The sequence below is a fragment of the Lagenorhynchus albirostris genome, chromosome 12, assembly GCF_949774975.1.
Source record: "Lagenorhynchus albirostris chromosome 12, mLagAlb1.1, whole genome shotgun sequence".
In the NCBI taxonomy this organism is placed as follows: domain Eukaryota; kingdom Metazoa; phylum Chordata; class Mammalia; order Artiodactyla; family Delphinidae; genus Lagenorhynchus; species Lagenorhynchus albirostris.
This window is the reverse complement of record NC_083106.1, coordinates 20,136,029-20,158,616: the sequence shown is the minus strand read 5'-3', so window position 1 is coordinate 20,158,616 and position 22,588 is coordinate 20,136,029. Positions and strand designations below refer to the sequence as shown.

General features: G+C 34.9%; 1 protein-coding gene across 1 annotated transcript in view; it reads left to right on the top strand.

Annotated features, from left to right (window-relative positions):
* UTRN (utrophin) overlaps positions 1-22,588 on the top strand; it is a 499,864-nt gene that overhangs the window by 208,236 nt on the left and 269,040 nt on the right. The window contains exons 41-47 of the mRNA XM_060168281.1: positions 2,178-2,366; positions 3,481-3,653; positions 11,531-11,681; positions 12,905-13,080; positions 16,964-17,099; positions 18,928-19,077; positions 22,355-22,430. Coding sequence (XP_060024264.1) covers positions 2,178-2,366; positions 3,481-3,653; positions 11,531-11,681; positions 12,905-13,080; positions 16,964-17,099; positions 18,928-19,077; positions 22,355-22,430 — 1,051 coding nt within the window. The remainder of the gene's footprint in view (positions 1-2,177; positions 2,367-3,480; positions 3,654-11,530; positions 11,682-12,904; positions 13,081-16,963; positions 17,100-18,927; positions 19,078-22,354; positions 22,431-22,588) is intronic.

Sequence of the window (22,588 nt, the reverse complement as noted above, 5' to 3'; positions counted from 1 at the left end):
TGTCCTAGCTGAATTCTTTAAAAATAAAATTATCCAGAAGTAAAGTCTGGGTCAGATCTTGAGGACTTTTTTTTTTTTTTTTTCTCCTAGGGCATTTTGATTGATCACTGTCTTGGGATAAAATCTATTTTGGGAATATAGAAAGCACATATTTGAATCTTGAATGGACTTGCTGCTTCAGCAAGAATATGGAGGCTCAGGAAGCCTAGATTATGTGTATAGCATTAATAGAAAAATACAGTATTAATGAACGTGATTTTTAAAAAAAAACACATTGGAACTTTCTACTTACAATACCTACTGACCTCCCCAGTTCACCCTAAAGACTCAGATACATGTGACCTTGCAGAATGACACTCTGTTGTGTAACTGAAGAAGCAGCACAAAATTCCTGGCCTTGTAGTGGTTGTTATGGTATAGAAGTGGCTCTCACCAGTAAGCAGGCAGAGCAGATTAAAAAAATACCAAACCTGGTGTATGATGTTTAGTGATGCTAATGAGGAAAGTGCTATAAAGTTGAATGTCCTACAAGCACATATCAAATAGTTGGAGGCCTAGAGTCCTTTTTGGTCTTGGAAAAACAGAGGCTGTCTGAGCAAGACCCTGGCTGATAGATGAGAAAGCCAAATAGCAGAATAGGTCCCAGTTCTTTTACTCCTTTGACATGAATTCTCAACCTGTAAATACTTTCTTTGTGTCTTTTTCTTTTTCCTTAAAGTTAAGAAGAGGAACAATTGAGCTTCCCTTTGTGATCTGCCAAAAAATTGGGCTACTTAATTAAAATTAAAATCTGAAAAAATAAAAAAAAATTTTTTATTAAGGAATACTTCATATCTTTTTATTAAAACTGGTTTCTGGGTGAACACATTATTTATTTCAGCATCCTTTTATATTTGCTTAAAATATAGCATATAGTTTGCCTTCTTAGATGTATAGTTAAATACCTAAAAATGTTTTCTGACTAAAATTTGAATGTGTGGCATTAGGGTAATATAATTATTTTTAGTGTCAAGTATAAACAAGCCTGTGGATAAAGTCAGGAAATCAATAGGCTTGCTTCTCACCTGGCTATCCAGGACTGCCCATCATTTGGTGAAAGTCATAGTTTATCAAATTCTAGGAGACAAAGAAATGCAAACCTTAAGATTCAACAACATATTATTCACTCAGTGTTGTTAATCTTGGGTATTGGTTTCATTTAGGAATTGTAACCATTTTCAGGATCACTAACTCAGTGAACATGTACTTGTGATCATTTTCACTGTCATCTGAGTTTACAGAGGATTATCATTTTTCAAAAGTTCAATATAGGAATATGGTGAAAGTGTCAAGGAAATCCACTTAATTCATGAGTGGGTGTACTTTGGCCATTTGCAAGCAGTAGGCAGCAATTATTAAATGGTAGCCATCAAGGCGTAAAGGACGTGAACCCAGGGATGAGTGGCCTATCCCAGAGAGCACTTTATTGTTCAGAAAGCTCTGATTAGAGGATACAGGAGATACTATGCTAGGGTAAATAAGTTATCCACTCAGTTTAGAATCTGCCTGAATTTAGCATGGTAGAATCTATCATCTTATGTAGGATATTCATGTTTTGTAATATTGTTCTCAAAGGTTAAGATTATGTACTGAATTGCCTGGATATTATTTTAATTAAACCCCCTACTGCATTTGTTATGTTACGTTACAAATACATGTTTCACTTATTTACTTTTTCACCAGTGAGGCCCAGAAGTGTTTAATCTAATTGTGAGATTTTTTTTTAAAAAAGGTGTAATAATAATGGTATTAAAGTTTTTATTTCATACAGAATTTTATAATTTGCAGCATATTCTCATTTCTTCAGTTACTTAGGAAAGGAGTCGTTATGTTTTCCTGTTTGCTAAATGAATTTAGGTGGCTTAAGTCTTAAAAAAAACCTTTCAAGCACTAACAGCTTATTTAAGCCTTTTAACAACAGGCTACAGATGAAAATTAAAATAGAGATTGTTAATGGTTTCTATAGCAGTGCAGGGCAAATTTTAAAAAATTAAAACAAGTTTTTAAATTTTTGCTCATGGTATTGAATTTCTCCACAAAACAGTATTTTTTCTTTGTTTTTTGTGTTTTCAATTTGCTACGATTCATTGTGGGAATAATTTAAAAGATGTGTGTTATTATTATTCATGTCTTTACAGGCAATCCCTATTCAACAGAGAACAGGTCAGCTCACTTCTGGAATTAGTTCACCACCTCTCCCCACAGATTATCTGGTTGAAATTAACAAAGTTTTACTTTCCATGGATGATGTTGAATTATCACTTAATACTCCAGAACTAAGCTCTGTTGTCTATGAAGACTTCTCTTTTCAGGAAGATTCTCTGAAGGTAAATATCCAGACACTGCATTTGAATAGCTGCAGTTGATGTAGAAATAAAGCAAGGAATTTGTCGTTGTGCCTACTTAGATTATCCATAACCTTTTACATTTGTGCCAAGGAATTAATAATATGTATGAAAAATAATTTTTTCCTGTATCCACCAATGAAATACTGTCAAAAATTTTAATTTATTAAAAGTAGATATGGATTTTTAAGCGTGCACAGTTATTAATGCTTTACAACATCAGAGACTTTTTAAAATCAAACACGTGCACAAACCATATTCCTTTCTCGTAAACTTGATTGTCATTTGATGTAAAATGTTGACATTTATCTTGCCACCTATAACGATTTAAGATTGGCTAGTGGTTGGGTATGGAATGGCATGTTGATTGTAAGTTAACTAGGGATCTGAAAGTTTTCAGTTAAGTGACAAAACTAATATCAAGACTTTCATATAATTTGATTGCATTTATGTATCAAGTCACAATAAAATTGCTGATAGAGTTGATAGGTTTGATAGCTCATTTCTGTCATTTAAATTAGTGTTATTAGGTATTTGAAAATATAAATAATTTCTAGCTTCAAACACTTCATTACCTTTACAGAATGTTATTGAAGCTTTTTATATGTCCTGTACAAATGCCACTTTGAACATCTGTGAGGATTTTTTTCCCACCATTAGGATATCATGTAACATTCCTCATGCTTTGGCCAATACAGGGTATTATTTTTTTTAAAAGTTTCCAGTTTTGATAAGCAACAATTATGATGTCTCATTATTTTTTTTTGTTTGTTTTTTTTTTTTTTTTTTTTTTTTTTTTGCGGTACGCGGGCCTCTCACGGCTGTGGCCTCTCCCGCTGCGGAGCACAGGCTCCGGACGCGCAGGCCCAGAGGCCATGGCTCACAGGCCCAGCCGCTCCGCGGCACGCGGGATCCTCCCGGACCAGGGCACGAACCCGCGCCCCCTGCATCGGCAGGCAGACTCTCAATCACTGCGCCACCAGGGAAGCCCTCATTATTTTTAAGTAACTTATTCAATATAAATTTTTGGCCTCCTGTGAATCCATTCTTTTATCTCTTTGCTGGATTTTGTTAATGAATGACAATATATTCATAGACTATCAAAGACCAACTGGACAAACTTGGAGAGCAGATTGCAGTCATTCATGAAAAACAACCAGATGTTATCCTCGAAGCTTCTGGACCTGAAGCCATTCAGATCCGGGATACACTTACTCAGCTGAATGCAAAATGGGACAGAATTAATAGAATGTACAATGATCGTAAAGGGTATGTTTAAATGAATATTTAATTTTTTCAAAAGGTCTATAAGTTCATCAAGATTAGTGAGGATATGTTTCAAATCCTTGTAATAGGCCCTGTTTAATAAATTGTGATGTAGTTCCTTAAAAAAGAATCAGCTCACATATACATGATCATTTGCAATGTAATATATAATATTTTAACAATTAAGGAAGCACTTTTATTTATTTGTTTTTATTGAAGTATAGTTGACTTACAATATTGGTTTCAGGTAAACAGTATAGTGATTCAATATTTTTACATTTTATGCACCATACGAAGTTATTACAATATTATTGACTATATTCCCTGTGCTGTACATTACAACCCTGTGACATATTTATTATATACAAATAGTTTGTACCCCTTAATCCTTCTTCACATAGTCGCCCATTCCCCCTACCGCCTCCCCTCTGGCAATCACTAGTTTGTTCTCTGTATCTGTGAGTACTTTTCTGTTTTGTTATATTTGTTTCTTTTGTTTTTTAGGCTCTACATATAAGTGAAAACATACAGTATTTGTCTTTCTCTGTCTGACCTATTTCACTTAGCATATACCCTCTTGGTCTATCCATGCTGTTGCAAATGGCAAGGTTTCATTCTTTTTATGCCTGAGTAATATTCTTATATATATCTTCTTTATCCATTCATGTGTCAATGGACATTTAAGTTGCTTCCATATCTTGGCTATTGTAAAGAAAGCTGCTGTGAAAATGAGGGTGCAGATATCTTTTCAAGTTAGTGTTTTTGTTTCCTTTGGATCTATTCCCAGAGGTGGAATTATTGGATCAGAGGGTAGTTATATTTTTAATTTTTTGAGGATCTTTTATACTGTTTTCCATAGTGGTAATACCAATTTACATTCCCCCCAGCAGTGTACAAGGGTTCCCTTTTCTCCACATCCACACCAGCACTTGTTATCTCTTGTCTTTTTGATGATGGTCATTGTAACAGGTACGAGGTAATGTTTCATTGTGGTTTTAATTTGCATTTCCCTAATGACTAGTGATGTTGAGCCTCTTTTCATGTGCCCATTGGCCTTTCGTATACGTTCTTTGGAGAAATGTCTTTTCAGGTCCTCTGCCCATTTTTTAATTGGATTATTTGATTTTTTGATATTGAGTTGTGTGAGTTCTTTATATATTTTTTGATATTAACCCCTTGTCAGACATATTGTTTGCAAGTATCTCCTCCCATTTGGTAGGTTGCCTTTTTATTTTATTGATGGTTTCCTTTGCTGTGCAAAAGCTTCTTAGTTTGATGTAGTCCCATTTGTATATTTTTGCTTTTGTTGCCCTTGCCTGAGGAGATATATCCCCCAAAATATTGCTAAGACCTATGTCAAAAAGCATACTGCTTGTATTTTCTTCTAGGAGTTTTATGGCTTCAGGTCTTACACTTAAGTCTTTAATCCATTTTGAATTTACTTTCATATACGGTGTGAGAAAATGGTCTAGCTTCATTTTTTTACATGTACCTGTCCAGTTTCCACAACAGTGCTTATTGAAGAGATTGATAGTATATATAGAAAATTCTAAAGACTCCACCAAAAACTACTAGAACTAATAAATAAATTTAATAAAGTTGCAGTATACAAAATTAATGTACAGAAATCGGTTGCATTTCTATACCCTAATAAACTATCAGAAAGAGAACTTTAAGAAAAAAATCCCATGTGCAATCCTTTTGCATCTAAAAGAATGAAATACCTAAGAATAAATTTAATCAAGGAGGTGAAAGACCTGTACTCTGGAAACTATATGACATTGATAAAAGAAAGTGAAGACAACACAAATAAATGGAAAGGTATACTGTGTTCATGGATTGGAAGAATTAATACTGTTAAATGTCCATACTACCCATAGCAATCTACAGATTCGGTGCAATCACTGTCAAAACACCCATGTTATTTTTCAAAGAACTAGAACACATAATGCTAATATTTATATGGAACCACAAAAGACCCCGAATAGCCAAAGCAGTCTTGTGAAAGAAGAACAAAGCTGGAGGTATCATGTCTCTGACTTCAAACTATATTACAAAGCTATAGTAATCATTACAGTATGGTACTGGCAGAAAAAGACATTTAGATCAATGGTATGGAATAGAGAGCCCAGAAATAAACCCACGCACATACAATTAATCTACGACAAAGAAAGCAAACATATACAATGGAGAAAAGGAAGCACCTTTAATTTTTAGTATCTGAATAGTGTCCATTTTCTTTAAAAATCTTGAAAAGGATTTTCAGTAATGTTCAGTTTCTCCACACACTTGATGATTAATGTGAGTGAAGAGCAGAGACAGCTACAGATAACTGGAATCCATATATAACCCGAAAGGCTTTTTAAAAAATATAACCTTCTGTTTAATAGAATGTTTTTGAGCCTCCTTCTTTCTTGTTTTTGACCAGGCCTATTAACAGGTAGAAACAAAAATTGGTAAGACTTTTGATGATAGCTGTGTATGTATGGAAAGTCAAGTATGATGTGAAATAGCTCAATATAAATTACAGTGTAAGAGTAATGTTAACACAGAAAAATATACCGGAAAACCTTAGAGACATACACACAAAAATAGGCATGGTGCTCTTCATCTTCTTTTTTTTGTTTTAGCTTACATATTTCACGTGATTATACAATCCTTGGAAAGGTAACATTTAATAATCTTTTGGTGTATTTCTTTGTATGGATTTTTAAAAACTTCTCTGTACATTTAGAGAATATCCTCTTTCATACAGCTTTATGCATACTTCTGACTTTAATTAGGCTTGATTATTAGATGAAGACTAATTTGTTAAAAAATAATAACATTTTAAGGCTCTAGATTGCATCACAGTATCGGTCGTTATAACTCTGCCAACAGCATATGTGAAAGTTTGCTTCTTACTGAACCCTTGTTAACACTGACAGATTTTTTTTTAGACCTTTGCCAGTTGTATAGTGATGGATTGCATCTCAATATGATTTTCGTTTCTTTGATTATCAGCAAAATTTCAATATTTTTACATATGTTTATTGGCACCAGTGTTATTTCTTCTGTTAATGGGTAGGTCATGTTCTGTGCTTATTTTTCTATCATAGTATTATTATTTACTTCTTAATTTGCAAAAGCTTTTTTCTATATTAAGAATATTAACCATTCATATTTTTTGTTCATTGCTTAATTACTCACAGATTTCCATGTACCCTTTATCTTTGTTAATGGTGTTTTTTGACATATAGAAATTTTAATTTTCTATAATTATATCATGTCTTTTCCTTTGTAATTTCATTTTGTTTATATGCATATAAATTACCTTAAATTACCTTTTCATTGTGAGAGTAATTAAATATTTATATATATTTAAAACAATTTTGCTTGATTTAAAATTTACATGTAAAAACTAAACCATCTGAATTTTATTTTGATATGTATTTTGTTTTAAGTCTCCAGTTTGGTGGGTCTATACACCAACTCTTTTTTAAAAATTCTTTTCCATTAGCAATATAGTTCCCTGTGCTATAAAGTAGTACCTTGTTGTTTATTAATTCTATATATAATTGTTTGCATCTGCTAATCCCAAAGTCTCAATCTGTCCGTCCCCGCCTCCCCCTTGACAACCACAAGTCTGTTCTCTATGTCTGTAAATAGCAACTCTTTAGTAGCAAGAGTAGGGGCCATGCATCCCTACTTTTTAAACACTCCCCAGCTCACTTTTTTATGCAGCCTGAGTTAAGAAACACTAATCTGTTCTATTTTGCTGTGTTTTTCTTAAATAAACAACCAATTTTCTCTATATTTTTTGCTGAACAATTTAACTCTCCATTATTGTTGGTGATACTTCTTTACCATAAACTTAAAGGCATTTCAACTTCATATTTATTTAATTTTGCTGATTCTGCCTTCTCACACCATTAGTTTTAGTCTAATACCATAATATTTTCATTTTTAAAGCATTATTAATTTTTTCATTCAGCACAGTAAATTTTCTCTAATTATTCTAACATTAAAATTCATATTCTTTTTCTGTATTTATTATTCCAGTAAAATTTTAGTCATCTCAATCAATTTTTGAAAAAATGATGAATTTGAAATGTAGTCTTTCACTCATTTGGGTCCTTTTCTGTGTCCTCAGTAAGGTTTTGAAGATTTGTCTGCATCTTTCTCCCCAGGACTATTACTTGGTAGTTTTGTGCTTTTCTTATTGTTGGTTAGTGTAGAGTTGATGTCTGGTAGCTTATTTCTGCATTTTCTGCACTGCATGTGTTTGTGCGTGTGTGTGTGTGTGTGTGCGCGCGTGCGCGTGTGAGTGTATGCCTGTGAGTATGGGTATAAATTTGATTTTCTTGGCCTTTCTTAGTATACTGACACATCATTTGTATATAATGATAACTTTTCTTCTTTTTTTCAATTATCCTATTTGCATATATGCATCTGGCTAATGTGGCAGAATTTCAAGAACGTTATGATTAGTAATGTTGATTGCAGATATTCATGCCATTTACTTGATTATAAAAATTTTAACTTTTTAGAAAATACTTTATTCCATAGTTTTTTTTAATTGAGCACAGAGCAGTATTCTCTTATGTTAGAAAAGTCTTCTCTATCACATTTTTATTTTATTATTTTGTTTTCTGTGTTTACTAGATTTCATTTGCTAGGAGGTTGTCTCTCTTATTTTCTTTAGCCCAGCACTTGGATGTATTAGTTGATTATGTTCTTATTCTTATTCCTAATTTTTATTTAGTTTTTCTCTTCCAACCTTGGTAACCTATCCTAAAATGTTTATTTTTCCTCATTCCTATGTGCCCACTTTTACAAACAACAAGTGAGCACTCCTTTCTATTCTTTTCTTTTCATAGAACATCGAGGCAATGGCAAATATCTTGTGCTTTCATAACTGTTATCGGTCATAATGACACCTGGGTGACCACCAAGTCATTTGTCTATGCCAGGTCTCTGTGCTGTTTTGCTTATAAAATTTTTAAAGGATTGTTGGCCTGTGGTAAAAGATAAATACCATGAAAATAAACAGGTATCTTCCTTTGAGAAGTCCCTTATGCCTCCTTTGTAATGGTTCATGGCATTAAGCTTTCATATTTTTCCTTAATAAGTAATTTTAGAACCATCTTAGACGAACAGTGGAACAGTGGAGAAATAAGCCAGTTATTTCTTCCTTCTCATCTTAGATCCTTGGATCTTTGTGTATCTTCTCTCCTAAGAATGTCTTCCCAGATATTTATCCTCTGTATCTTCTTTGTGCCTCTAACTGCTGTGTGGACAAAGTTCAGACTTCTTATCTTGACCTTAGAAGCTTTTTAACAGTGTTCTCCAGTTGGCCTAATTTCTAATACCTTATACATACTGCTCAAAAACAAGTTTTCTTCACTCATTTCACATAAACTTGATTAAAATTTCCTTTACTTCTTTACCTTCCTAGCTTTCTGATTCTTACTCAGAATTCCATCTTTTACCAGGAATAGTTTTCCTTCTTAATTTAATCATTCTTTTTCCATCATTTAAAAAGTGTTTAAAACTCAGTTTCATCATAGAAGACTTCACCCATCCACCTACCTATGTATACCTATACCTATCTATCCGTGAACCATTCATTTAATGAATATTTATTGAGTGCCGACTAATGAAGATTGTCTTAATATATTCTCTTAGTGTTTTGTTTGAAGTGCTCTTATTTTCATTATGCCCAATAGAACATTGCTTCCCTGTGGGCACTCAACAAATATTAATGGAATTTTTATTCAGTGATTTTCATGGAAGAAGGAAACATAAAGATTATTTAGGAGTTAGCGATGTCAGGGACCATTTTATTATTTTTTAAAATAATAATATTACCTTTTTATTATATAAACATTTTAGTAGAACCATTAAAATTTCAGAGATCTCTTCTAAACTTCTCCTGGTACCACTACTCTAAACAAAGAGGCAAAGGGAAATTCTTTAGGATCCCAATCCAACAGAGCTTTTCTTTTTTACACTTATATGTTCCAAATATGACAAGCACTGGAGTTTGGCTTTATCTCATTTCTAAAGGAGTTATGTTTGAATAGAAGTCTTGATAGTCTTTGTTTCATTGCCTAACCTGAGCTTTGCAGACACTCCCATCCTGTGCTGTGTTCAGGTCAATGGGTCACACTGGATTAGTCCCTGCACAGAGTATGTTAGTCTGCTAGGGCAACCATAATAAGATACCACAGACAAGGTGGCTTAAACAACAGACGTTTATTTTCTGTCAGTTCTGGAGGCTGGTACCAGAAGAGTTAGTTTTCAGTGAGGCTTCTCTTACTGGCTTGCAGATGGCCACCTTCTCACTGTATCCTTACCTTACATGGCCTTTCCTCTGTGCTCTTGCAAAGAGAGAGAGAGACAGAGAGAGACAGAGAGGGAGAAAGAGGCAGACATAGAGATATCTCTGGTGTCTCTCCTTCTTATTAGGACAGCAGTCCTATGGGATTAATGACCCACCTGACCTCATTTAACCTTAATTACCTCCCTAAACACCCTGTCTCCAATATAGTCATGTTGGGGGTTAGGGCTTCAACATATGAATTAGGGGGGATGCAATTCAGTCCATAACACAGAGATAATAGACTGCAAGGAAATTTTTTTTTAACATCTTTATTGGAATAAAATTGCTTTACAACGGTGTGTTAGTTTCTGTTTTATAACAAAGTGAATCAGCTATACATATACATATATCCCCATATCCCTTCCCTCTTGCGTCTCCCTCCCTCCCACCCTCCCTATCCCACCCCTCTAGGTGGTCACAAAGCACCAAGCTGATCTCCCTGTGCTATGCGGCTGCTTCCCACTAGCTAGCTATTTTACATTTGGTAGTGTATGTATGTCAGTGCCACTCTCTCACTTCGTCCCAGCTTACCCTTCCCCCTCCCCGTATCCTCAAGTCCATTCTCTACGTCTGTGTCTTTATTCCTGTCCTGCCCCTAGGTTCTTCAGAACTTTTTTTTTTTTTTTTTAGATTCCATGTATATGTGTTAGCATGTGGTATTTTTCTCTTTCTGACTTACTTCACTGTGTGTGACAGACTCTAGGTCCATCCACCTCACTACAAATAACTCAATTTTTTATGGCTGAGTAATATTCCATTGTATATATGTGCCACATCTTCTTTATCCATTCACCTGTCAATGGACACTTAGGTTGCTTCCATGTCCTGGTTATTGTAAATAGAGCTGCAATGAACATAGTGGTACATGACTCTTTTTGAATTATGGTTTTCTCAGGGTATATACCCAGTAGTGGGATTGCTGGGTCGTATGGTAGTTCTATTTTTAGTTTTTTAAGGACCCTCCATACTGTTCTGCATAGAGGCTGTACCAATTTACATTCCCACCAACAGTATACTGCAAGGAAATTTTGAAGTATTTTGGCCTTTTGGGTTTTGTTCTAGCTGGGAACTAAGTGTTCTGGAAGTAAAACACGCTATTTTTTTCCTAAGAGAATAGAGTAATTAATCATATTTTACACTTCATGGTGTTTGAAATGTTAAGTGTTTAAAGTTGGGTGGGTTAACGTGCCTGCAGCTAATCTATCTTGATTTTCCAAGCCAGAGAAGGCTGTCTTTTCAGTTAAAACGCTGCCTAGTGTATGTGTATGTGTGCATGAATATGGGGGCGGGGTGGTGTATGCAGATTGCTTTGCTCTTGGTATGATGCATGTTTCTCTAAGAGGAATCATTAACTGTAATCCACTACGGAAACTGGTCTTAAAGAGCAGTGAGCTGTGAATTCACTCATTTTGAGGCTTTCAGTTTAAATGAGGTTTGAATTTTCATTTTAGAAAATTGCTTCTAGACGGTCCTGGAAAGTTGGGAAACCTATTTTATTTTGTTTGTTGTCCTCTAGTTATTTTGATAGGGCTGTGGAAGAATGGAGACAGTTCCATTGTGACCTCAATGACCTCACACAGTGGATAACGGAAGCTGAAGAGTTGCTGGCTGATACTTTTGCTCCAGATGGTGGCCTGGACTTAGAGAAAGCCAGGATACATCAGCAGGTGAGTGCTTTCTGTCAGAGGATGAGGATCTGCTAAAAAAGGTGGCATATTTATTTAGTATACGCCATTTAAGACAGATTTCGAAAGTAGGGGCTCACTATATTAATTTTTCGGGAGTATATAGACAATCTGTAATTTTTGTTCCAGTTCTAGTTTCCAGTTTTAAAGGTTTAAGAAAAATGGTTATTTCAATTTTTAATTAGGATTTTAAAGAAATTTAAATAAAAAAATACTCTTTAGTGGAATATGTGAAAAACAATTTTATTTTTAAAATTTTATGTTTAGAATAACACTTGTAAAATTTTGTACTCAAGACTGCATGAAGGCCAGAACGATATCTGCATACCTCACCTCTATTTTCTATACTTAAACACTTAGGCATCTTATGTTTCTTTGTATCATTGATCATTGTGATAAAAGTAAATTATTCTTGAGCTATATCAGGACAGCTGCTCATGTAAGTCTAATTCAGTCTTGGGAAAATATAACACAATAGCTAAATCAGTTCTGCTGATAATAATGGGTCGTTAAAAATAATGGTTGAAAGCAAGCAACATTTCAATTTACCATTGTTGAAAATATTTTCTCTTTTATTAAATTTTTAAAATATATTTTATGTAGAAGGCTTCTGAGGAGTTAGAAAATGCTTTTATTTTTCTCATAAATATGTTAATGCATTTTTTCTTATTTTTAGAGTTATAGAGAAGTGCTTAAATTTGACTTTAAAATATCCTTTCTTAATCCATTGCTTAAAAATTTACAGACCAGTGAAGCAATGTCTCAGTAAAATGCACATTGAGGGTTACTTATATATGGTAGGACGTAATGATATATAGGGGTAGAGGGTTTAAAATTTTTTTAAGAGACACTTTCCAGCACGTGTATAGAAGATAGGCAATTCACTTCAATCAAACATGATTGATGCTTATGCGTCAATGTAAACAGCAGTGATTTATGTTATTAGGCTGTCCTCTTCCACTCTATTTTGCCTGATGACATTCATGAGAGTGGGTTAGATTTCAAAATAGATTTCATTTAATGTGTTCAATGAAATGTAATTGAAGTGTTAAAAATGCCTTTTTCATATATGTAAAATATCCTTCCAGGCCTTTGTTTCTCTAACACTTAAATTGACACCACACCAATGGTTCCTGGGTGGATTCATTACCTCAGAACAGTTTAGTTTAGAAGTGGAGTTAATCTTGAGTTGTTCTCTGTCACAGGAGCTCGAGGAGGGCATCGGCAGCCACCAGCCCAGTTTTGCAGCACTAAACAGAACTGGGGATGGGATTGTACAGAAACTCTCCCCAACAGATGGAAGCTTCTTGAAGGACAAGCTGGCAGGTTTAAACCAACGCTGGGGTGCGATCGCTGCAGAAGTGAAGGATCGGCGGCCAAGGTGATTTAGCCGTGATAATTCGAGGGCACGGGGTGAAGGTATTTGGGCAGAGCCTTTTGAGATACGACCCAATGAGTTCCAGGTTCTTTTATTGTCTGATGTTAATACAATAGGAGTTTCATTGACATTTAAGACCTCCAATGTCCGTGTTCTGTATTTTTAGGACATTGTCTCTTTCTGTGTCTTTAGGCTGTCTGTAGTCTTACTTTTCTACTCAGATATCATGCATGTCAAAAAAATCTTTATTTCTCTTTTTCCTGTTTATTATGACATGGCGACTATGTGGCAGAAACTTGAAGTAGGTGGAGGAACACTGTGGACTCCCAGTCTGAAGATCTGGATTCAGGGTCAGGCCTCTCCCTCACTCGTTTCCTGACTAGGCCTCCGGGTCTTCATGAGTAATCCCTCTCACTCGGTAGTTCTTGGTGTCTAAGGGTGTCCTGTATCCTTATGTGTCAGTGCTGAGTACATAGTACAGTTCCTCATTTATGTGACATAATAAATATAATGTATTATTGTGCATTTTTATGTCAGATTATGTTACAATGCCCCAGATTTTATTAGGGTGTCTTCTGATTACAAACACGTTTGATTACCAGTGAATATAGTACTCAACATTACACATATTATTTTATATATTACTGTACAGTTATTTGAAGTTATGTTTTGAGACAATCAATTTTTAATGGATGAGTCCTACTTAATACATTTCATCTCATTAATGGCCTTTTTTGGGGGGAGCGGGTTAATGATAGTTTTGGGTTAAAAAGTCCCAGGTAATTTTTTTCCTGCTAATTTTAACTCTGTAGATGATGTATTATTTTAGTGATAAGCTATTGTTATGTTAAAGGCTAATCTAATACTTTATCAAGTATATAGTATGACATAAAATACTGAACTTTGAATATTTGGCTTATGGCTGCTTTTTATAAAATAACATCATCTGTTATTTTGTGTGTTTTGGTAGGAGTCAAATCATAGTTTGTGTGTCTTGGTTGAGAGGTTGCCACGTGGAAGAGACAGGATTTGGCCTCATTTAATCGTCACAACTACTCTCTGAGGGGACTGTTTAGACCCATTGTACAGCTTTGGAAACTGAGGCTCAGAGAGGAGAGGTTAAGTAACTTGTCTAGGGTCTCACAGAAAATTAGTGACAGTGCTAACTTATGCTCTTAAATACTTCGCCTGTAAAACTTGGGAAGACCTCAGAGTTCGCTGGCCAAGTTTCCTCCCCTGTGAATGAAAACTAGGATATCTTCTTAGAGGAGTGTCATGAAGACTAAATGAGACGGTGTTTGTAAAAAGTATTATTCTCTGACTATTCGTAGTAAACACGAACGACTAAGGAACTCAGAGAGACTAAGATGAAGAAAATGTTTAAAGGAAAAAATGATCTGATGTGATTAAATGACACATTATTAAGAAGATAGAGTGTTGTCACAGACACAGGGGTGATGGATTGTGGAATTGAGGCATCGCAGGGGAGGGATCCTGAAGCTGGTTTTGAAGGATTTACAGCAAATTTCCATAAATTCCCCTTACGGATGGTCTTGTAGGGAAAAGGCACAGAACAGACAAGGTGGGAGGCATTAAATAGTCTGGCCAGGTAAGAAATCTGTGAAGGTTGGATGGTGAGGAGGCTTCAGGGGACCCGGGGCAGGATTGGAAGCTGAGGTCCCATACGATTTATGTGCGTGAGTCGGCAGGGAGAGCCCTTCTAGCTTGAAAATGATCTATCTCTCAGGTCTTAAGGAAAAAGATGTACCTGCTGGCATAGTATTAACAATAACTGCAGGAATTCCCCTGATCAATTTCAAATGGCTCTCTGTGGAATGTGGTAATTATTGCTCCTGGGACTAACAAGGTGAAGCTAATACATGTTTTGCTCAATTTTTGGAAGAGAAAAGAATAATGAATCTCTTTTCCAGCATCTTAACTAAAACAATATTTGTTTTCATAAATTCATGTTTAACTTTACTTCAGGTTGTAATTTATCTCAAATTGGGGCCACCTTGCAATTTTATGGGCTTATTATGTGTACTGTTATCAGTCACTGAGAAACAACACACAGCTCAATTTATTTTTGTTTTGAGTGCCAGTCATTAAATATTTACACAGTTCAGCAACTTATGGTGTTATTCCTTAATGAGCAATTGTTACCTACTGTTTGAACATGAATTTATAACTTGTTTTTACTTAGTGATAACATTTAAAATGTAGATTATATTTAGCTAGTTTGCAGATGAAAATTTTGTGTGACTCAAATATGTCTTATTGAAATTACTTGGTAATGTTAGTTTTCTTCATAGATATATTTTCAAAATACTAAATTAGTCATGATTATGAAACATTGGAAATTTAAATTACAACTTTTTTTTTTGAAACACAACGTCTATAGTAGTATTTGAGTTGTTTCCAAAGTTGTTATTTAAAGACTCTTCCATACAGAGGGTAAATTACCTGTTTTGGTACTGATAGTCTAAGCAATTTGTACTATTGCTTTATTTATTTATTTTTTTAAATCTTGAAGCAGTGTTCTCTCCTGATGGATACTTAAAAATGAAAGCTTGTGTTTTTGTAGTGATTGTCATTAATTTTTTTTTAATTGAAGAATAGTTTATTTATAATGTATTGTGTGAGTCTCAGGTGTGCCACAAAGTGATTCAGTTTATATATATATATATATATATTCTTTTTTATCAATAGATTCTTTTCCCTTATAGGTTATTACAAAATATTGAGCATAGTTCCCTGTGCTATACAATAGGTCCTTGTTGGTTATCTATTTTGTATATAGTATTGTGTATATGTTAATCCCAAACTCCTAATTTATTCCTCCCCCCTTTCCCTTATCAGTTTTTTAAACATTAAAATAGTTTATTTGTGATTAAAAAGAAAAAGTCATAGCCATAAAAAATGTAAATTCTTATTGGGGATGACATAATGTAATTCATTTAAAAAATTGCTTTCTATTTTTAAACCAGCAGCTAATAGCAGCAGCTATAAAAATGATACCACCACCAAGCTCTAAATAGCTTTCAAACTCTTTCTTAAAAATACATAATCTTGTTTGTCATATGAGTTCTAGTCATATTCTCATCTTTTGACAGATGGTTTATATAATTATAAATGTTATTCTTATAACATTAAAAAGATGTAATTGAGGCAGTTTTTTTTATAGTCATATGACTATTTATTTCCTTATAGCCTTTAAAACTTTGACTTTGTTTTTTCTAGATTTTTTTTTAGAACTTAGTGCTTTATTCAAATATAATACTTATTTTAATGAGCTAATCAAATTTGTTTTTTCTTGTCTTTCTTGTAAAAGAAAAGAAAATTTGTAAAAATTTCCCATTCTCAGTATCTTGCCTTGTTCTTGTTCTTTCTTTCCTATGAATAAAGTAGAGTAATAGTTGCAACCTAATGTGAATAATATGTTATATAATGATACTTTTCTATCTCCATGGAGTACTCATAAAGAATTATGTATTTTTCCTTAATTATTTTAGATAAAGACATTTTTCATGTTTTCTTTTTAAAACCTTCATTATGTTGTACAGTGGTATCTAGCTTAAAAGAAGTCCTTTGTATTAAATTTCTATATAGGTTTTCACTATGAGAGAAGACAACATTATTTAGTTTTAATGTTTTTTAATTTAATGAAGGAAGAAATCTTATTCTTATGTTTGCAAATAATCTTTGGTATTGCGGAACATATGTATTACTATTAACACTCATTTATGAATACATATTAAAATAATACATATTAAAATAATTATTTTGTGCGTATGACATATTTAGTCAGAATATCTAATGCAAATATATAATGTTCTAGTTAACTGGATATTTTTTCTCAGTATTTTTCAATAATATAATCTTTTAGGTTAAAAGGAGAAAGTAAGCAGGTGATGGATTATAGAAAAAGACTAGATGAGATTATCTGTTGGTTAACAAAGGCCGAGAATGCTGTGCAAAAAAGATCAACCACTGAGCTGGAAGAAAACCTGCAAGAATTAACAGTAAGTGGTTTATTTGTCTCTATATTTGCCAGTGCTTTTTGATGCATGAATATTTTCACTGCAAATAAGATACTGCATGACTGAAGAAGAAAAGGGGAAGAAACTTTGTCCTTTGTGGTAAATGTGGTGAACTTTAAAGAGGAATATCTTTTTTTTTTTTAATTTTAATTTTAAAGAGCAGCTGTCATTTTATTCTTGCAGTGGTAAGGCTTCCCACACATAAAAATAATAAGTCATGTGGTCTCAGTATTGGACCAAAGGTTTTTGGAATATTTTAAACAGACGTCATCATTTTAGAATATAATAATGCTGGGAAGTATAGGTTTTTGCTTTTGGACTTAGAAGATAATTACTGATTACTATCTATAAAACTGAGTCCTACAAGAAGACTCAAAGTGAGTTGAGAGTAACTCACTGCAGCTTACTATGGACTTAGCATCACGGTTGTATTAATCAAATTTTCTTTGTTGATCTGCAACCAACAAGAATTGTTTATAGTTGTATAGATATACAACATATAGAAATACATAAAAATATATAGATATGTTAATATACCCAAATATCCATACATTTTTATATCCACAAATTTTATATTTTTGTGCTAAGAATTAAAGTACTTGTAGTAGAACAATAAGCATAATGTGCTCACATTTTTACTAAACAAAAAGAAATTGTGTGTGAGTGTGGATACACACATCTGTGTGCAACAAAGTATACCTAAAAGGATACCCACTAATCTGATAAGAGATTTTTTTCTAAAGGAGTATGACTGAGGTATTGTGGGAAAGAAACTTTTAATACTGATGAAAAATACATGGCAAACAATTATTAAGTTTTCTTTTCAAAATGTGACAAATATCTAACAAACTTGCTCCTGTCTTATCTAAAAATTTCAATAGTTTTCTTGGAATATGCCTTTTGTAAACAATTTGGGGGCAGTCACAGGGGATGGGACAGTATATTGGGGTAGGTAGAGATAAGATAGAGAGGCATGCATAAAATGCTCCTGTTGTTTCTGGGGGTTTTTTTGCCTTTCATTAGAATAGATATAATTTTATTAGCAAAGAACAGAATGTTAAGTTGTCGATGTAAATATGTATGTAAATATGTCGATGTAAATATGTCGATGTAAATATGTATGTAAATATGACCCTGTTAAGAGACAGGGGGTCAGGGGTAGTAGTTCATGTACACACAATGCACACTGAAGGTGGGAGGTCATTCCCAAATTAGTTACAGTTTGTCAAGATAAGTTCAGGCCTCTTAGAAGTTTATTTCCATTTAAGAAATTAAAGGTCCACATTTATAGGAGTACAATAAGTTGCTGACATACGAAGGAGTTCTGTTCCGAGAGCTCATTTGTAAGTCCAATTTGTTTGTAAGTCCAACAAAGTTAGCCTAGGTACCCAACTAACACAATTGGCTATATAATATTGTACTGAAATAGGTTTATAATATTTTTCACACAGATAATATGTACATAAAAAACAAACACAAAAAATAAAACATTTTTAATCTTTATAGTACAGTACCTTGAAAAGTACAGTAGTACAGTACCTTGAAAAGTACAGTAGTACAGTACCTTGAAAAGTACAGTAGTACAGTACCTTGAAAAGTACAGTAGTACAGTACCTTGAAAAGTACAGTAGTACAGTACAACAGCTGGCATACAGGGGCTGGCACGCATGTTGGCATCTTTGAAAGTTCACAACTTGAAGGTTCATATGTAGGGAACTTGCTGTATTTCCCAAAGAGATTCCTAATACAGTTCTTGATCTTTTCCTGGTATGACAACCTTTTAACCATCCCCCTCTTCTGACTCCTTCAGGACTTAATCCAAGAGATGGATGATCAAGCTGAAAAACTCAAATGGCTGAATAGAACTGAATTAGAAATGCTTTCAGATAAAAGTCTGAGTTTACATGAAAGAGAAAAAATTTCAGAAAGCTTGAGAACTGTAAATTCGACATGGAATAAGGTGTGTGTTAAGAATTACTGCGACGCCTTCCTCATGTTTACTGGTTTTGTTGTTAAAGAAGTGGACCCAGGCAACTGTTTTACTTTTAAGTATACCCAAATATGGGCACATTTTATTAATGCTTACTAATATTGATAATTATATTTTTTTCATCTGTCATGGATGGAAGCATATGTTCTCAAAGAATACTTATTTTACATGGAATTTTTTTGGCCTAGGAGATTTATACATTATATACTATATTAAATAATGAGTATATATTAGAATTAGGCAATAAAGTGCTAATAATTATACTCTGAAAATGAAAGCATTAAAATAACTTTGTGATGTTGCATGTGACTTTTCACATACGTAGATTTATTTTTAATGATTTTATTCATTCAACACGTATTTACTAGGTTCCACGTGGGATGTAATGGTATGTGGCTACAAATATGACTAAGATAAAGTCCTTTCTCTCATACTGTTACTTTTTTTGCAGTTGAAACAGAGGTAGATAAAGTAATAGATTTCTATATATTTTGGCTTGGGTACATACCATAACAGAGTGTGTTTGAATGGATATGTTTCTGCCCTGGTTTGGCTAGGTCCCATATTAGTCATTTTCCTCCCTCTCTATCCTTTTAAAATGATAGCACTCATTCTATATCTAATGGTTTAGGTGCTTTATTGATCTAGCCTCTCTGCTTGAGACTTACCGTCTTGATGAGTTACTGTTACTGATGACTCGCACATCTGTATCTCTGGCCTGGACGCTCTCATTATCTAGACTTCATCACAGCTGCCTGCTCAGCATCTCCACTTCAGTGTCTAATAGGTATCTCAGACTAACATACAAAGTCAAACTCCTGATCTCCACCTCCCTCCTGTGCCTTAGTATACTCCTCCCACCTCAGTTACTGGTAATTACATCCTTGTTGTGTTTTATGCCAAAAACCCTGGACTCAGTCTTATGACATGTGAATTATATCTCAATTAAAAACAAACAAACACGTAAACCTTGGAGTCACTATCATCAGCTTCTCCTTCAAAATACCTGTCTCTTTGATGGACGGTTTGAATGGATGGCTAGATGACTAGATACATGATAAGGCAAATACAGCAAAATTTTAACAATTGTACATATTGAGGGGCACATGGGTGTTCCTTGGGCAATTCTTTCAGCTTTTCTTAGGTTTGCGAAATTTCAAAAATTTGACCATTTCTCACTACCCCGTGGCCACTAAGTTGTTTCAAGCCACCGTCATCTCTTGTTGTATGATTCCTACTACTCTTCCTGTTTCCTCCTTTTCCCTTTGTCAGTCTCTTCTCAAGAAAGCAGCCAAAGTATTTGTTAAAACATAACTCAGGGGCTTCCCTGGTGGCACAGTGGTTGGGAGTCCGCCTGCTGATGCAGGGGACGCAGGTTCGTGCCCCGGTCTGGGAAGATCCCATGTGCCGCGGAGCGGCTGGGCCTGTGAGCCATGGCTGCTGGGCCTGCGCGTCTGGAGCCTGTACTCCGCAACGGGAGAGGCCACAACAGTGAGAGGCCCGCGTACCGCAAAAAAAAAAAACCCAAAACCCCCCATAACTCAGTTTAAGTAACTCCCCTGAACAAAGCCCACTAATGGTATCCATCATTTTCAGAGTAAAGGCCGAAGTCCTCACTGTGACTATTAGGTTCATCATGTTCTGACTTCCTATGATCTCTCTGACTTCATCTGCTACTCTCTCTCCCTGTGCTGCTTTCCAGACTTGTTGGCCCCGTGTCAAACATGCCAGACTCAGCGTGTGCATATTCAGTCAGAGCACATGTATTTATTTAACACAGAGGATGTCAATGGGGATTGTGTAGAATAGGGTATGGTGGTCACTTTGGGAGCACGATGTTAGATAGAGCCAAACCTTCCTTTATCACAGGACTTCACATAGATTTTACACTAATTATGTGAATTACGAATGTCTAAGGCCAAGCAATGCTTACTCTGTAGAGAATTTCAACAAACACATTTTAAGAAATACTAATCTGAGATATTTCATTCATTCATGCTTTTATTCATTCACTTAATAGGTTTTTACCAGACTCTCATTTTATGCCAGGCACCATTTTAAGAGCTAGGAATACAGTAAAGAGCATGAAAATGCTTCTAACCCAAAGAGCTTATTGTAGGTGAGACAAGTAGATAAACAATTATAACAAAGAGGTATCCATGGGGACATAAAGGTAGGGCACCTACCTGGCTTTGGGTGATAACCGTGGAAGATTTTGTGGAGATCATATCCAAGCTAAGATGATAAAAGATGAATGAGTATTGGTCAGATGGAGAATGGAGGAAAAGGCATTGCAGGGAAAAGAAGCAGTAAGTGAAAGGGTCTAGAGGGGACAGAGAGTGAATCTGGGTCCTAGAAGTAGCTCAATATGAATTGGAAGGACAAGAGATGCTTGCAGAGACCTGGGGGCCTCACCATGCATCACAAGGAATTCAAGTTCCGTCTTGAAGCTATTTCACCACCTTGAAAGCAGTGGGAAACTGTTGATGGGTTTTAAACAAGTTACATTTTGAAAGATCACTATAGCTGCACCACAGAGATGGATGGAGCGAACCCAAGGATGGATATGCTTAGGACATCAGGACATCAAGTAACTCCTCTGAGCAAAGCCCACCATCCAGATCAGGGTAACTGATCTGGAAAAATAGTTAGAGTCATTAGACAACTTTGTGAAGAGAGTGTCAAGGAGGCAGGTGATGAATCCATATTTGGACACGTCTGAATGTACAGTTGACAGGGAAAGCTGGACTGAAGATAGGTTTTGGGGAGTCTTCAGCCTCTTAAAACTCCGCGTGATAAGTGAAACCAGTAGAAACCAGGACCCAGGGAGAGAGGCCAGTATCGAGGGTTAGAAGACCAAAAATCCTACCGTGTAGAATGTTGGTATTTGGTGGAAGGGCAGAGGAAAATGAGCTGGGGAAGGACACTTAGAAGATCAGTCAGAGAGGTGGGAGTAAAATCAAGATTGTAGAATACTAACAAAATTCAAGGGAGAGGGAGTGGCAGCATTAAATGTTGCAAAGGGGCAAGGCAGTTAAGGACTGGATGACATTCTTGATGCTGGTGGAGCTGGGGGTCAAGCAAGACTGCAGTGGATAGTGGTTAGTGAAAGTGGACACAGAAGCTTAGGCACTGAGGGGGAGGAAAGCGGCGGCATTATCATTTAGAAGAACGCTTCCTCTTCAGAATATATAATCGTCTTTATTTATATACTATCCTTCTCTTTCTGTTTGGCCTGATGCTCTAGATATGCAGAGAAGTGCCTAGTGCGCTGAAGGAACGTATCCAGGAACCCTGTTCTGTTGCTCAGACAAGAATTGCTGGTAAGATACAGTTTATTTCTTTACAAAATTATTTATACATAACAAAATTTTATGATTACGAGCATTGTATATGAATTAGAAAAACTTATTTAAAAACACAATGCACTTGTGATTTCTTATTCTGCTTTCAATCATTTGAAAAGAACATCTTCTCTAAA